Source organism: Condylostylus longicornis, unplaced genomic scaffold (genome assembly GCF_029603195.1).
Source record: "Condylostylus longicornis isolate FDR11 unplaced genomic scaffold, ASM2960319v2 ptg000013l, whole genome shotgun sequence".
Taxonomy (NCBI): Eukaryota; Metazoa; Arthropoda; class Insecta; order Diptera; family Dolichopodidae; genus Condylostylus; species Condylostylus longicornis.
In genome coordinates, this window is record NW_026577982.1 from 14,613,747 (window position 1) to 14,630,475 (window position 16,729).

At 22.2% G+C, this 16,729-nt stretch overlaps 2 protein-coding genes across 8 annotated transcripts in view; both read right to left on the minus strand.

Moving 5' to 3' along the window:
- The window catches only part of LOC129605277 (uncharacterized), a 43,224-nt gene extending 33,357 nt beyond the window's left edge, over positions 1 to 9,867 (minus strand). For 3 of the 5 annotated variants that reach the window (XR_008696707.1, XM_055514930.1, XM_055514926.1), the window contains exon 1: positions 5,840 to 5,905. The gene's annotated coding sequence lies outside the window, so the exon portion shown is untranslated. Of the gene's footprint in view, positions 1 to 5,839; positions 5,906 to 6,084; positions 6,135 to 9,847 lie in introns of those variants that run through there. The other 2 variants (XM_055514928.1, XM_055514927.1) reach the window with 2 other exon arrangements.
- A 1,387-nt stretch (positions 9,868 to 11,254) lies between these two features.
- Positions 11,255 to 15,693, minus strand: LOC129605392 (ubiquitin carboxyl-terminal hydrolase MINDY-3 homolog). Of its 3 annotated transcripts, none has more exons than XM_055515130.1 (10): positions 15,498 to 15,693; positions 14,930 to 15,063; positions 14,673 to 14,873; positions 14,434 to 14,607; positions 14,229 to 14,382; positions 13,920 to 14,057; positions 13,673 to 13,832; positions 13,405 to 13,564; positions 13,177 to 13,343; positions 11,255 to 11,608 (listed from the first exon to the last, which is right to left on the minus strand). In XM_055515130.1, the coding sequence occupies exons 1-9, from the start codon at positions 15,607 to 15,609 to the stop codon at positions 13,194 to 13,196; spliced, it is 1,383 nt and encodes a 460-aa protein (XP_055371105.1). In that variant the 5' UTR covers positions 15,610 to 15,693; the 3' UTR covers positions 11,255 to 11,608; positions 13,177 to 13,193. The 3 variants fall into 3 exon arrangements, with proteins under 3 accessions (XP_055371105.1, XP_055371104.1, XP_055371103.1); XM_055515129.1 differs by lacking the exon at positions 11,255 to 11,608 and adding an exon at positions 12,629 to 12,730; XM_055515128.1 differs by lacking the exon at positions 11,255 to 11,608 and having other exon boundaries at positions 12,776 to 13,343.
- Between the last annotated feature and the right edge of the window lie 1,036 nt (positions 15,694 to 16,729).

A 16,729-nucleotide genomic window follows, 5' to 3' on the forward strand; every position in this document is an offset into this window, starting at 1 on the left:
GCTCACAAACAATTTAAAATTCGAAAAAAAATTCTAACTTCTCTAATACAGAAAATAAATATCAAATTTCTATGTACGTACTACTAAACTTGTTTACACTTAAATTTATTACTCCTATTAACATTGACGTGACTGTAAGGAAGGAAGGAAAGGATGAAAATTTATCGATATTATTTTATATTGTAAGTAGTTATCAATATTATTTTTACAAGTCCAAGGATGAATTATTATTTTTATATTATAATTTCTTTATATATACATATGCTCCAATTATAGTAACTTTTTTGTTATTTTTACAAAGTATAATAAAACAATTCTAAATTTGAGGTTAGAAATTTACCACTTTTATATACATATACATGTTAATAATATATGTATTATGTATGTATTTCGGTTGTCAAATTATCGTTATTATTTTGGATTAAATTTAAATAAATTGGTTTTTAATGGTTGTTTTATAAAAAAAAAATTAACCACAATATTTGGATATTAAATATTTTTTATATTTATTTTATTTGAATATTTGAATATGAAAGTGTTATAATTATATTTATAAAAATAAGAAAATATTATAAAATATTTTTTTTTAATTTCGTAGACTTACTTATAACTGCTGACAGAATATGGTGACGCTGATAGAATGGCTGTAAAGTTATAACACTTGAAAAAACTTTTAGAAATTTTTCTCATTTTTAGTAAACGTGTCTATTTAAAGGGTAAAAAAAAGACGCTATAGAAATCTTTAATAATATCCTTAAAAAAATAAAATTAAAAAAAAAACAACAATAAATAAAATTGGATTGTATTCCAGTATGCGGTTCAAAATAAATTTTATAGTTTTAAAATGCTTTAGCCAATATTTTTTATTACAAATTTTTTTAGCAAGTTCAAGTGTAGAAAATTTGTAATAATAAAACAACATGCAAAATTTTAATTTTATGTAGGTCAAATAGTAAAAAATTATACAACGTATATGAAATTTATATATGTGTATAAGTGTGTTTATTGTAAATTTTCTGAGTTATAATAAATATTATAAGAAAATTAGCTATGTAAATGTAATTTTGATGGCTACAATATAAAGTGGTCCAAAAATTTTTTTTTTCTTATATTTTACAGAATTTATTATATGTACCCTATGTATGTGTAAAATGTCGCCAGATTTATAGAAAATATTTTCTATAATAAATTATACATATATTTTTTTTTTGTTTTTGTATTGCTATTATTTTTAAGTTGTATAGATAAATTATATACAAAAATAGTTTTTATGAATGCTTTTCGGAATAAATTATAATAGAAATATAATATTATGTAAATACAAAACATTTATACATACAAACATTCATATATAAAATATTTAATTTATTAAAAAAAACTAGTATTTTTATTTAGATTGAGTTATAAGCTTTCCAAAACTAATTACTGTGATTGAATATCAATATAGACTTACATGTGTATAAAACATTTACTTCTAGAAATCGATAGTATAGGTATATGTGGAATTGTTATACGTTACATGCATTCAACTTTATGTTATTATATTTTTTTACAATATTAATAAGGAAGTATGAGCACAAATATTTATATGAATGTAGCAGATCATTAAATGTGTCTAATATCCTTCGAATTATATTAAAATTTAATTATAATGATTCTTTAATTTTATTTAATTAACATAATGTTTTTTTTCATATTAACAGAATTTATTTGAAATTTTCGGTAATTTAACACCAATGGTGAATATAATTAAATCTAAATTTTTATTCGAAAAATTTTCAAGATTTCTGTAAAAATGCACAGAATTTTATTTAATTTTAAGAAATTACAAATTTTGCAACACACTCGATTTATGATTATATCAGTTACCAAGTATATTTATTTTAAATTTATTTTATTGATACTATGGATTTCCTTTATTATTTTACAAAAAAATATTTTATAATTTACATAATTTGCTTTGCAAGCTATTTCTCGTAGCTTAAAATTCCGAACAGGTTATACTTAAATATTTGAGATTTCACGGAATTTCCGGAAAATTTGCAAATTGCTTAAACTACACATATTGCCAGTAACTTAAATAACTCTTATTTAGCGACTACATAATATAATATCACTTTTTTATATATACGTATATATATAGGGTATTGTCAAGCTTAATTTTTGATATACATACAAATGTTTGCATAGAAAATAACTTTAAGATATAAAATTGCGAAACACCTGAATAAATTTCTCGATTAAGCTAGTTTTCTGGATATTTGAAAAAAAAAAAAAAATTAAGCTTGATTTTTTGTTAAATTAATTATTGATGTGTATGTATGTACGTATGTATTTAAATATTATAAAATAAAATAATTAAAAAGTTATTTTAATTAACTGAAAATTTAAAATGTATAAGAAGAGTTTAGATCAGTTACCAGTACAAACAGTGGACATTTTAAAATTAAGAATAATCATGTATTAACCCTTATTAAAGGTGGAATCGTTTTTGTTACCGTGATGGAATTTAAAGACACTGTAATGATTTTAAATTCGAAATCCGACAATTAAAAATTCGGAATGAATATTTGAAAATAAAGTCAAATTTTAATGTTAAAAATATCGATCAATAGACTAATAACAAATTATTATATAATTATCATTAAAATTCATAATGAAACAGAGCTGTAAAACTTAAATTTTAAGTTATAACTCTTAACATGTTCGTACAGTCTTTTATATGTATATGTAAGTATATAAGTATAAAAGTATGTAAGCTTAAAAAGTTTTCAAAAATCAAACGTAGTCATTTAATTATCATTTTATTGCTAATTCACAACTATATTGCGATACATTTTCAAATTTATAAATTAACAAATTGTTTCTGTACAATTTTTTTACACATTTTACATACAAATTTAATTACGCATTTTTTACCATAAATATAGTTTCCGTTAAACTTCATGTGTAAAGTTTAATTTTGCAAAATATCATGAAATTTTTGGAAAGATTTCTTGAATTCCGATTTATACAAAATGAAATTCATTGAAAATTTTGCAAAGAATCAGTAAAATCTTCTAAAACATACTTATACATATTATGTAATTGCTGGTATACTTGATTATACAAGCACGAAAACACATTATATTTGCGAGTTTATCCAAAATTAAGAATAGACGAAAAGAATTTGATCTTTTGGAAGAGGTAAAATAAATTATGATTATTTATCTACATAATATTAACCTTTACCATGCAAATCTAATGCAATTATGTAGTTCATTAAATAAATACATAATTGAAAATAAAATATTATTTAAAAATTAAAAACTAAATGTGTACATACAGTATATAAGTGATTCATTTTTTCAAATAACAGCAAGTCATTATATGGTTGTTACTTGAAGATATGAAATAAAAAACAAGTTGATTAGCAGCATATAATCTCTACTAATATTATTATTATTATTATTATATAACATACTCACATATTGACATGTATACATAGATTTACCATTATATTAAAAATATTATATCGAAGGCTATAACTCACTTAGCGCATCTATAATGCATTTATTTGATTATATTTTGTAATATTTATTAAAAATTTTATATTTAAAATAATAAACTTTGTATTTAAACTTGAACTATTCTTAAGTTTTGCACTTTCAATTTTATAATATTTAATTTTACTTGAATTTTATTGTACAATTTGTTTATTTAATTTTGAATTCATTCACATTTTTATCGTATTATTTTTTTTTAAATAATTTATGTATGTATGTCAATTTAAAATAAATAACAAGAAAAAAAGACATAACTAGATTTTATAAATTCACTTATTTATTTTCTTACAGCTTAACAATATAATTAACCTCAGTCATCATCTCAAGTTATATAATTTGTAAAAAGCAGAATAGTAACTGAAAAGTTAAAAGATCTTTAAAAACTAAAAATACAAATATAAAAATAGAATAATAATTGATATGTATTTCCCCCGAAATTAATTACAATTTATATGCAGAATTTATTAGTTAAAACCAGTTAATATATAAAGGTAATTAAATGAAATCACTATACGTAATATGTGATATTACACTTGCAATGATAATCCTAATATCTTTATATATTTAGTGTTATATTGAATAAACAAATTATTAATGATCGCATCAAATAAGAAGTTTATTGGTACGTAATCGAAACGCAACTAAAGTTAAGTTTAAGTAGAATTTTGAAGATTTTTATAAAAGAGATGCAAAGCGATAAAATGAAAAAAATGAAAGTATCTACATTCAACAATTCTTCGATTAAATCGATGGTTCTCGAAAATTTCACCATCAATATTCGTTTGTAGAACCATTCTGTTTCCTACAGGTATGTATATATTTCATTTTACGTTTAATACATAATTTATTTTTTGCAATATATATATAAAATTTTGCGATATTTTATATAACTTTATATTACTTTATATTTTATATTACTACCATTATTTTATTTACTACTACGAGAATTGATGTTGCACAAAGCAACATAATTATTTTGCATAAAATCAAATGCAAATATAGTTGACCTTTTCAAAAACGCAGCATATCGCGATGTAAAGTCAACACTTTTGTTTATGAACGAATTATCCTAGTCAATTGTATTTATTAATATTGTTAATTTCTCGCAATGTAGCAAAATTTTATAACAGAGTAAAAAATATATTGCAAAGACATCACATTATGTTTTTGTAATATTGAGTTTATATAAAAATCTCTTTAGTATTGTAGCACAGACATTATAAATTTATATAACTGAAAAATATTTTATAATTTTAACAAATCAATGTCGGTTATTGTATAAATTAAAAAAAAAAACAAAATGTGATAAAAATTTTAAAATGTTCATTAATTGATTAAAGTTCTCTATAAATCTTACATATATGTATATGTATAGTTAATGTGAAAAAAATAACCATGCATTAAGTCGTTAAAAAACAGTATTTATTATAAATGCTAATTAAAGTGATTCATCGCATTTTTGTGTCTGAGTTTTAAAATTTGTATTATAATTGAAAAATTTGTTTTTACTCATAAAGGTTTATTTTATAATCTTTAAGTAGTGTTTAATTCACAGATTTATTTCAAATCTAATTTTAAATAAATGCGAAAAGCCCCAAAAAATTTTAATGTATGTATATCTAATAAGTATACCTACTATAAAAAGCGAACATCCGCCTCACCCAATATGTGTATAACAATAATTTCCTCTTCATAATTATTTATTATACATATAGAACCTCATTTACTGGTTTTAATTAAAAAAAATTTTATTTTTTTTTTGGTATGTAAATTTTGTAAATCGAAAAAATTAGTAGTTTTTTTTATTATTTATGTTTTTTTCTAATTTTAAAATATACAAAATTACATTAATATTACATTAATTTGCTTATGTATATAGAGTGTGTAAATTGTTCATACATTAACATAATTATTTTATTTAATTATATACACATAGCTACACTTGTTTTAATTATAACACAAAAAATTACTCCCATAAAGATGACTGAGGTTAATGAAGCATTTTAAAATAAAATTAAGTAGATGCCACGGCATAAATACTTAAACGGCATAAGTATTTTTTTTTAACAATATTTTTTTTACAATTTTAGATTAAATAAAAAATTAAATGACCTTGAAACATGCTTATTATTTTGATTTCAAATTATGAACTTACATATGTACGTATATAAGTAGATAAATTTCTTTTATTTAAATTTTTAAATTATTTATTGAAAATTTTCATTTATTATTAATTTTATTAATTTTTTTCTTATCAAATTTAAATAAATTTTAATATACTCGTCTTAACTTACCACCACCACCACCAACCAATTACAGTTTTTAAATTTTATATTTTATTTTAATAATTTATCTTTATATCAATACTTATTTCAATTTAGTATCATAATATTTTTTTTTGAATAATCATTTGCCAGGGTAGTTAAATTTACACAAACATGTAGGTAATTAACATGTACTTAAATAATTTTTTTTTTATTTTTAATAAACACTGTTAATGGTTAAAGTTTGCATACAATATAAAAATATTTATAATCACCGAAAACAAAAAAATGTGAAAAAGAAAAATGAATTTATTCACGAAAATATGCAAAAAAAAATTAAAACACAACTTCACGCAATGAACTCTAAAATAAAACTGTTATGCGATATAACCGATATTATTTGAGATTGTTAGTTAAAAAAAAAGAAAAGAAAACAACAGCGACGATAATAATAATGAGAAAAAATATAACTAAAATCTTACATTTAAAACTATATTCAAATACATATACATATATACCAATATGTATAGATGTATGTATGTATTTTAATATCACGGTTAAAATTTTATTTTGTCGCTGCTCAATTCAATATATGTAGTATGTTTGTACATACATACATACATAATAAAAAATAACAACGCTATTATAACTAATGTATTTTTGTATTCGCATTTATGTAAATATAATATAGTAATTAAGTATATATATATGTATGAATACATGCAGTTACTATAAAGACCTACTACTACAGTAGTAAGGTATAAGTTTAACAATACTCGTAACAGAACAGTTTTGTTTCTTGCTATTGTTCTTGTTTTTTTTTTATTATGATTACCTTTTAACTTTATTTGTATTTCAGGTGGTGAATTTTTGAGTAAAAATGAGAGAAAATAAACAAAACACAATCGAAAAACAAATTTTAATGATAGTTTAGATTGTTGTTGGTCTTTTTAACTCTTAAATATTGTTTTTGTTAATTTTGATTTTTAACACCTGTAAGCATTACAAAATAACTGTAAGGTGCTCATATTGTATAGTAGATCTTTGTTTGTACAGGCTTAATTTATATTTTACATTGTTTAACATTATTGTGAATGTTATTTCGAATAATAAAATAACTGTAAATGTACATTTATAAAAGTTAAATTTTAAAATACATAATCTTGTAAAAATAAACTTTTACTCTCTATTATACATGTATAACATTATAAAATGTGTTTTAAACTATAACTATTTAGATTTTTAAAATTGAACTTAATAAATATAATAGATAATAATAAATATAAAATAAGATTGCCAACTGACAATAAATATTGCAGAAGAATAAAAATAATTGAAAATATAAATGTAAAATTAACATACGAATACGTACATACATGAATGTATATAATTTTTTATATATATATATTAGTTCTAATGTGGACGGGGAATGTATTTTTCCAAAGAATTATGCTATTATCAGTTAACAATAAAATTTTATATCTTAGCACATATAACAGTTTAAATATATTATAACACGGTAGTATATATATATATAATACTACCATTTGCATTATTCTATATAGAAAGAAGTAGTTGAGAGGAATGGTTAGTTATTAATTTTTTAATAAAAACAATGTTTCATTTTCAAATGCTGCTATCAACTACTTTAAAGTATAGCAACTATGCAAAAAAAACATTCTTATTAGGATATTTTGCACTGACATGCATATGTATATGCAAATGTTATGATTAAAATAATTGAGTCTTTTTTTTTTGAACACGTCACTGTTATGTACTGGACTTACAATATATTTGGATATAAAGCGTATCATGTCCAAGTTTTCTATATATAGAATAAATACATTAAGGATGTTTAACTATGATCATAAATTTATTTTGAATACCATATCAATAGAAAAATTGATTATTTCTTTTTTAACCATAACTATAGATGTACAGAATTACGAAAAATTTTAAATCCTCATTTATTTTACGTATGCATATTATATATGTATATATAAATATCTATAAATTGTTTCATAATTATTTTTGGTGACACACAAGATACCTTAATTAATAGTTTCACGCTTTAACATAAAAATTATTGTATATAATTTGAAGAAGGTGTACTAACAAATTTTCCATCACAAATGCATATATAGGGAAATAATAGGGAAAAAATAAAATTCACTTTCCAAATAAAATCTCTAATTTACTATTGTTGCAATGAATACATAAATTTTTTTAAAAAAATATGATTATTGTAGAATGAAAGTAAATTTTATCATAAACGCCGGTTTCGGTTAACTATTTTAACTTAATTCATATTTATGCGAAGAGACTTTCTATATGTGCAATTTTTTTATTATAATTGGGAAATTTACAAATAAATACATATATATGTATATAGATATATATAAATGCTGAATATAGTAATATTTCATACAATTCACTTTCTTTTGTTATTCCTACGCAAAACATAACATACGTTACATGTTTTTCGCATTATCTCCTTTGCAAAAAAAGGGAAATTTATATATACAATAACGATTTTGACACAATAATAAACTATTACATATTTATACATATTTACTTACATATTTACTTATATTATATTATGTTATATGTATAGATGTGTTTATATCTATTTATTTATTATAAAATTAATTAATGAAAAAAAAAAATTTAAAGAAGTTATAAATTATAAACTACATACATATATTATATAAAATTGTCGGATTTTTGGAGCGGAAAATCTTTCGTTTTGATAAACCCACATGTGCCATATTTTTTTCAAAAATAAATTCATAATTTATGTATTTCAATTAAATAAAAATAATTAAGAATGACCTATAAAAGGATTTATATAAGGCCATTACAAAAGATAATGGAAAATTAAAATATTTCTTTTCTTTTTTTCAACTAATAATATTTTGCCAATTATTGACATTTATGCAATCTAATATCCTCCTTATTGAAACTTAACTATCATGTGAATAGTTTCTAAAGGAACTTTGTGGGAATTTTGTATATCATAGAATTGATATAATACTTCGAATATTTCAAAAGGATTTTCTTTTCATTTTGCTTAAAATTGAAATTAATCAAAAAATTTTTAGTCTTAAGAAACAAAATATTTCGAATAACAGCAATAGTATTCTTATAAATTGAAAAAACCCATGTAACTTATAATCAACGTAACTTATAGCAATGTAACTTACAATCGTGCATTCACGTAATATTGTATAATATTTCGGTTATACATTATTTTAATTCAAATCATGTAGAACATTCGTATATCTTTTCAAAAACTTATTTGGAAATGTTATTTTTCTTATGTGGCCTCAATAGTTAGCTTTCAATTTGTACTTATTCAAGATTTCAATTTGTACTTATATTCATAACGTTAGAAACAAAAAAATATCACAATTTCTTTTGTAAAGATGGAATGGACTTTAACTTTTTATGCAAAATTAATTGAATTATGAAAGGAAAATAATTGAACTTCAAAAATTATAAATGGTTATAAAAAATTTTAATAAATAATTTTATCAAAAAACATGAGCAAAAAATTATATTTTTCTTATTAAATAAATTTAAAATTACAAAACAGTAATTATCTAATTGTTGCCACGATTAGTTTTTTTCGATTCGAATTTGCATGGATAATTACAAGTTTATAAATATTTTATAAGTTAACAATATACTGTTTTTGAAATTGTATTTAAAAATTAATAATAATTGTAAATTGTAAAAAATTGTAAATTCTAAAAATTGTAATTGTATCAATTCTACAATAAATGTTTTTTACTATAACAGAAATCTATACATACACTATGTATTTTAATTCATTTAATATTTATTTATAAATTTAATAACTATTATTAAAAAGTATTCAAATCATATAAAAATAATAGTTTATATTAACCATTTAAGAATAATAGTCATAGTTTTGTAAGGATATGCAAAGCACTTATTTTCCTAAAATTTACAATGATACCATACATAAAAAACAAATTACAAAAAAAAAAACAAAAACACAAAAGAATGTATTACATCATAGATTAACAGCATATTTACAAAATCCTTCTCACATCATACATAATGTATGCATGATGTAATTTTTTCTTCCTTTTTTTTTTTTTGTAATAAATAATGATATTCCACTTGAACAAGCGGCTTACCGTTAATTTTTCACGTTTATTAACTAAAATATTATTTCACCACTTTTCTTTTAAATAAAAGAAGATAAGGAGCTACATTTATGTAAATAATATTAGATTTGATCTACTCAATTATTTTTTTTTAATTTTAATATTATTTGGAATTTTATTATTGTGCTCTAAAGTTATATTACATATTTTTTATTCTTAGAGATTAATATTTTTAAAATAAGAAAATCGTCTTCTCTAACCGAACCTTGTTAAGTTACTATAGATTGCTACCCTAAATTGATATACGATGCTAAAGATAAGAAATATAAAATTTCTCCTTTTCAAAAGCATAAACTTGTTGCATTTTACGCATGCACATTTGAATTTTCTTTTCAACTGTTATAAAACAAGGAAAATTAAATTATTTTGGTGTTGGTGAAATTATACAATATAATATATAAGTATATACACTTTAATGTTACCTAATTAGTTTATGCTCGTAATCGTTCGGAAATGAGGAAAATAAATTATGCATTAAATTTGTTTTTTTCCCTTTTCAATACTTAAAATTTTTTTTAATATGTGATAAAATTTATTAAAATTTAATTGATTTACCAACATATCAAAAAAGTGAATCTAATTACTGAATGAATAAAAAAAATCTAGTAGTAAATTTCAACATTTATTTTTAACACTTTTCTCATTAATTTCTGATGTGGTAAATATTGGCCTATTATAACTTTCCATAATATTAATTGCATATAATATATTTATTAGATCTTTTAAAATCATTAGTTACTTTATATTTAGCTTTAGCATGATGAATAAAATATGTCACCTTTTAACTGTATTTTTTAAAATATTTTTTGTTCAATAATCTTCCAACGTCTTGTACAAATTTCTTATTATCTGCCTGCAAATGTATAGATATTTTGGAATATACAAATCGAATATACTTATATACTGGCACACATTATGATCGGACAATTTCATAAATTCACAAACTTTCTAAATCGACGCATTAAAAATTTAAAAACTTTTAGAAGTTGCTAAAATAAAAACCTGAAAAAGAACATTGAAACTGAAAATTTAAGTTTCTAGGTTCCAAAATTTAATGTATGGATTCAATGGAATGGCACCTAAATTTTTAAAAGAATATTTCAAAACAGGGGACACTTCGAATAATAGGCAAAATAGATAACAATAAATAAAAAAACAATTTTAATACTTTTTTTCAAAATATATATTTTTTAATGTTTAATTTCCTTCATTATTAGTTTTTCGAAAAAATGGCAAAAATAATTATAATAAATAGCCTATTTCAGTTTTATTTTTCTTTTGTTAAATTATAATTATAACAAATTACATACACAAAAAATATTCTATGATTAAAACTAACAAAAAAAATTATTTATTTTAAATTTAATTCGCGTTTGCTTCAATTATAATAGACTCCTTATATTATTTTTATATTTTTTTGAGTTGTTTCATATAATTCAATTAAAACTACAATATTCATAGTGACTCAATTAATTTGTTATAATTTTTCATTTGATATTAGTTTTAAGAAAATTGAAACAATATATAAATTTTTAAACATAAAATTTCCAAAAGATTTTTCTTTTAACAAAACGTTTATATTGCAGTATTGAACAAATTGCAACTGATGTCAAATTGAAAAAATAAAAAAGAGAAACACATAGTCACATAAATTATTTGAGTCACAGTATACAAATGTATTTTTTTGATGATTTTATTTTTCATAATTCAATTCTAGCCAACATCTCTATTTAATTTACTTTTCATTATATCTTAATAAAATTCGTTATCTGAGCGCAAAGTTTCATTCTTTTTATATAAAATATATATAAGAATATAAAATAATCAGATTAAAAATCAGAAAGCATGCTATTGAAAAGGATATTAAAACAAAAAATAATTCAAAGACAAAATTTTTCATTTTATTCATGAAAAAAATAAATGTATAACTCTTATTTAATTAATTTTAAAAATATTATAAAAATACTAAACTCATAGTGTTCCTTTGAATAAAAATAAAATGGGAATTCTTTTCTAAAAAGAAACCCATATTTAAAATAATCATTCTGGCTTTTGAAATTAATTTTAGTTTTTTGAATGCACAACAATTTGCGTACCTGTGTTTTTCACAATAATTTGAATACATAATAATTTGCGTATACATATGTGTTTTTTTTAATCTCAGATATCGAACTTAATTAAAATATTCTACTTTTTCATTTATAGTCTCAATAATGCTTTTTTTATAGTCATTATTTAATTGTAAAATAAGCCAAACACTTATTTTTACAATCTTATTTTTTTTACAAATTTTTGTTATGTTATAAAATTTTCAAATCGAATAAAGTTTTTGCTTGTTTACTGTATAAGGATCCTTTTAAACTAATTTTTTTTGTATTTCCGATCAATTGAAGATAAATAATTATTTTAATACATATTAGGCCACATTTTAACAAACTATCAAAATAACACGTTGAGTAAAAAAACATGTTTTATTTAAGTATGCCTTTAGAGATTATGAACTTTTTATAACTTATGATAGCTCTTAAAACGAATTTACAATTTTTAAACGAAATATGCTTTAAAACATTACTGTATTTAATACTAGTAGGAAATTAGTCAAATTCATAATATTGTGTAATACATACAATTTAAAAGGTACTAAATTTTTCATACTTATATTTTTTAATGTTATTTTCAGATTTCGACTTATTATTAAGAATAATAATTGATGAAAAGCAAACAGCTACAAAAAAAAGAGTAAAACAAAAAAAAAACTATTTTTTTTTAGAAACAATCACTAAAATTTTTATTAAATTATTTTGTTGTTTTTTTTTTAATTGGAGTTTCCTTGCTTCATCTAAATCACAAAATTTTCTCAAATATGTTTATACAACATAACTAGGATGGTTGATAATGTAAAATGAATCAACAAGCTGTAGGTAAAATATAAAACTGTAGTTCTTTAATTTCTACATCAATTTATTACAGACCGTGTGAGCTAAATTAAATGCTTTAAATTTTTATTAGTTTTGGAATTAAGACATAACAAGGAAACACCTTTCTATTTTTATACTAGCATTTGTCATTATTAGATTCTTGTATTTCATTAATTTTGTTAAATTTATTACTTTATTTGAATGTTTATTTTTTCTTTAAATTAATTCTATTTAAAAAGTGTTTTTCACATACGTTACTATTTTTCTGTGTCAATTCAATGATGGTATCCGTGATTCATTCCAATTTACTTCGATGTTTGGCCATTTTGTTTGTAAACATGTCAACATGTTATTAGAAATGCTACACATTAATTTTAAATCACTCTCCAATAAAATTGCTGTACCTTTGTTGTATTTGACCTACAAAATTCGATAGGTTAAATTTATTTATACAATGTATCTCGTTTAATGTTATTCAGACCTTATTTCCGAAATTGGATCCTGGTATTCCATTATAATGCATTAAATCAAATGTGTCAGGCATTGAACGTTGATCTTCCGGAAAAAATTCATCCATAAATGCATTGAGTAAAATAATTCCCAAATTTTCTGGATCTAACTTCTTTTGCATAATAGCAACACTAAATATAAAACAAAGTAATGTAATAAATTTTAAAGCAGCGTAATATATGCATATCTGAATATAAATATATGTAAGCAATATGAACAAGCGTAATAGAAATACTTACTATTCTGGGTCACTGACTAAATGCAATGTACAAAGCACATCTTGCAAAACGGGAGTAGGTATGAAATTGTTGCAATCTGGATCGTAGGATTTGAAAACACGACGAGCAATTTCACTTGGTGTTTCTGGTGAAACCAGCCTCTTTTCATTACTGAATAAAACTGAAATGAAATAGAATAGAATAGAATAAAAAATTTGAAATTAAAAAAGTCAACCAAATATTAAGTTATTTTACCAAATATGCTTACCTGTTAAATGTGTGTCTGAACCCATAATCCATACAGGATTCTTAGGATTTTTATAAAATGAACCTACAGTGCAATAACGCATTTGTTCCATTAATGTAATAAATCCAATATCCGATTGCTGATTTATTCCACGAAGCTCTAAAATATATAACAAATCCGGGTTTTGAAGTTAATAAAAAAAATTCACTAATGGTACATATTTAATGGTCATGGTAAAATTTTTTTCGATTTGTCGCATGAGGTTTTTAAAAACGAAATTTCAAAAAATACAGCAATGAATTTTTTTTTAATTTTGAAAAGTGTACTTACTTAGACCACCAACATCTTGGTCATTATCCCATACGTATGATACAGCTCGACCAGTTAACATTAAGTTGATTAGACCCTGTGAACCGTACCCATATGTATTATGAATTAATGGCTCTGATGTATCAGATAGCTCTGTTTGAACGTTTTCAACACCCTAGGAAATAAACTTTAGAATACAAACTTGTGATTTTTTTATAAACTTTACTTTAGTTAAAATGACAGAATACATAAACAATAGTACACCATATTTCCCCGTCAGTACGTAAAAATTATCGGTGTAATATTTTTCAACATCATCAATTGTTTCTAAGTGAATAACTGATAATCGGTCATGAAATTCATCAGACGTCCATTCTGGTCGCTCTTTAGCTACCATTTGCTAATGATTATTTAAAAATAAAATATATTTTGTATTTTATAACATATTATAACACCCACACATACTTCAATATGTTCTTCGTTAGATTCCACAGAATTATGAATATTGCCCTCAGCGTCTGCCGCAGGACTTGGAGCAGAACTGGATTCTTTGGCTTCTGTACTTATATCTGGCAAATATACGATTCGATATTTATTTACTTTGCATTTCATTAATATATTACACAAAGCTTGTATTAACAATCGGTTACATTTTTCATTAGTTAGCTAAAATTATGTAAGTGTTAAAAATTGACTGTAAAAATGGGTAAGAAAATAAGTACATCTTTCAAGTTATGACCCGGAGTTTCCATTAGAAGAATTTTTAAAAGAAAAGCTTGAACAGGAGCTATCACAGCGCATGGACCACCTTGTTTTTGCACTAAAGCTGATGGTTCAACATCAGAGAATTCAAAACCTGAAAATAAAAAAGAACTAAAATGCTGACTTGCTTTCTGGTAAATTAAATTAAGAAATTATAGAATAAGTCGAACTTAATTACATCACTTCTTACAGAAATTAATTTTATCTAGATTAGATGTCTTAATACACATATATTGTTTTTTTAACTTGAAAAAATTATTTTCAATATTATACTCATAGATAACTTTATTGTATCCAGCCTGCCTTACAATTGGTTAGTACAAAGCAAATTTCAATGTAAACTGAAACTAATTCAATAAAAAGTAATTTCTTTTACTCGAAAAATTTTGCATTCCTTCTTATAAAATATTTAAATAACAAGCAAAAAAAGTAACAGTGAAATCCTTTTTTAAGATTTTGCTTATAATTTCTTCTTTAAGTGATGATTCAATTATTTGATAAGTGTACATAAATTTTTCACTATTTTACCTTGGGACCATCGTCTAAAAACATCTTCTTTAATTGAACCCCATAACAAATTCCGAATTTCTTTCAATTCATATTCATCGTTTGATGCTGAGGCACTAGAGTTTTCACCCATTTTATCATAAATAAAGCTTAAATACTATGTTTTACGCTATTTTCAAAATTTTAATACATTAACTTTTTTCCAAGCAACAGCACTTTAGTCTTTTGACATTGACATTATAGCATGAAAATGAAAACAAAAAAAAACCCTGTAAACAATTTAAAATTCGAGAAATTACGTCACATTATTATCAAGAACAGGTGTGTCATTCATTAAAGTGTACTAAATTCTAATGGCCGGGAATAAATTGATATGTGTATTTTCTTGCTTTTTTTTTATATATTTGGGGTTTACGAATTATTTTTATTAATCAGTCAGTTTTAACTTACTCATTCTGCTAATCTATGTTTTGTTTTTAGTTGCAAGGACCTGTGACAATTAAGTTCGCCAAAATCAAATGTCAAAAATTTTCAATTTTTAAAATTCAAAAGTAATTTTTTCTAGCACACTTAATCAGTTTATTCGATAGATTGTGATTTTGTCTTATCAAATATTAAATCTCTTGCTTAACCCACTCTGACACCTCCTATTATCTCACCTAGCTTTCAGCATATTTTTTTAAACATTTCCTAATCGATGTTACAATTATATTAAAGAAATGATGTACGGCTTATGACAAACTTCTAGATGGTTAAATTTTTAACAATTGTAACAGTTTTTAACAATAATTTTTATATTAAATCATTAACTTTTGAAAATTCGACTATCCAGCTCTGATCGACAGTTGTTCTATAGTAAATTGTTTTTTAATAAAGAAATGTCATTTTTAAAATTAAAAAACTAAATAGGAAATGTCATAGTGAATAACGTATTTTTAATAAAACAGGAAGAAACAATTATATATCCGTATTAAAACAGAAAAAAATATTTACAAAAAAGATTTTCTTAATCATTTATTACTACTCTCTTTTTAGAATGTCTTCTTATTGAATTTTTCCCTCTTTCTAGGATTGATTTTCTTTTAAAAAAATTAAACATTTTGCGAAAACTTAACGACATGTCAAATTTAATGATATACAATTACAGTTGGCAGAAATAGATTTTTGCTACGTCAAGTACACAATTCAAAGCATGTTTCATATATACCATGTATAACTCAAAAATTTACTAAGGCAATTTTTATGCATATTTT

What these genes read in the sequence shown, in the direction of transcription:
- LOC129605392 (XM_055515130.1), bottom strand. Translation starts at nt 15,609, where the DNA reads ATGGGTGAAAACTCTAGTGCCTCAGCATCAAACGATGAATATGAATTG. An exon ending in TTTTAGACGATGGTCCCAAG is followed by an intron (nt 15,064 to 15,497) that starts GTAAAATAGTGA and finishes TTTTATTTTCAG; the next exon opens with GTTTTGAATTCTCTGATGTT. An exon ending in CCAAGATGTTGGTGGTCTAA is followed by an intron (nt 14,058 to 14,228) that starts GTAAGTACACTT and finishes TATATATTTTAG; the next exon opens with AGCTTCGTGGAATAAATCAG.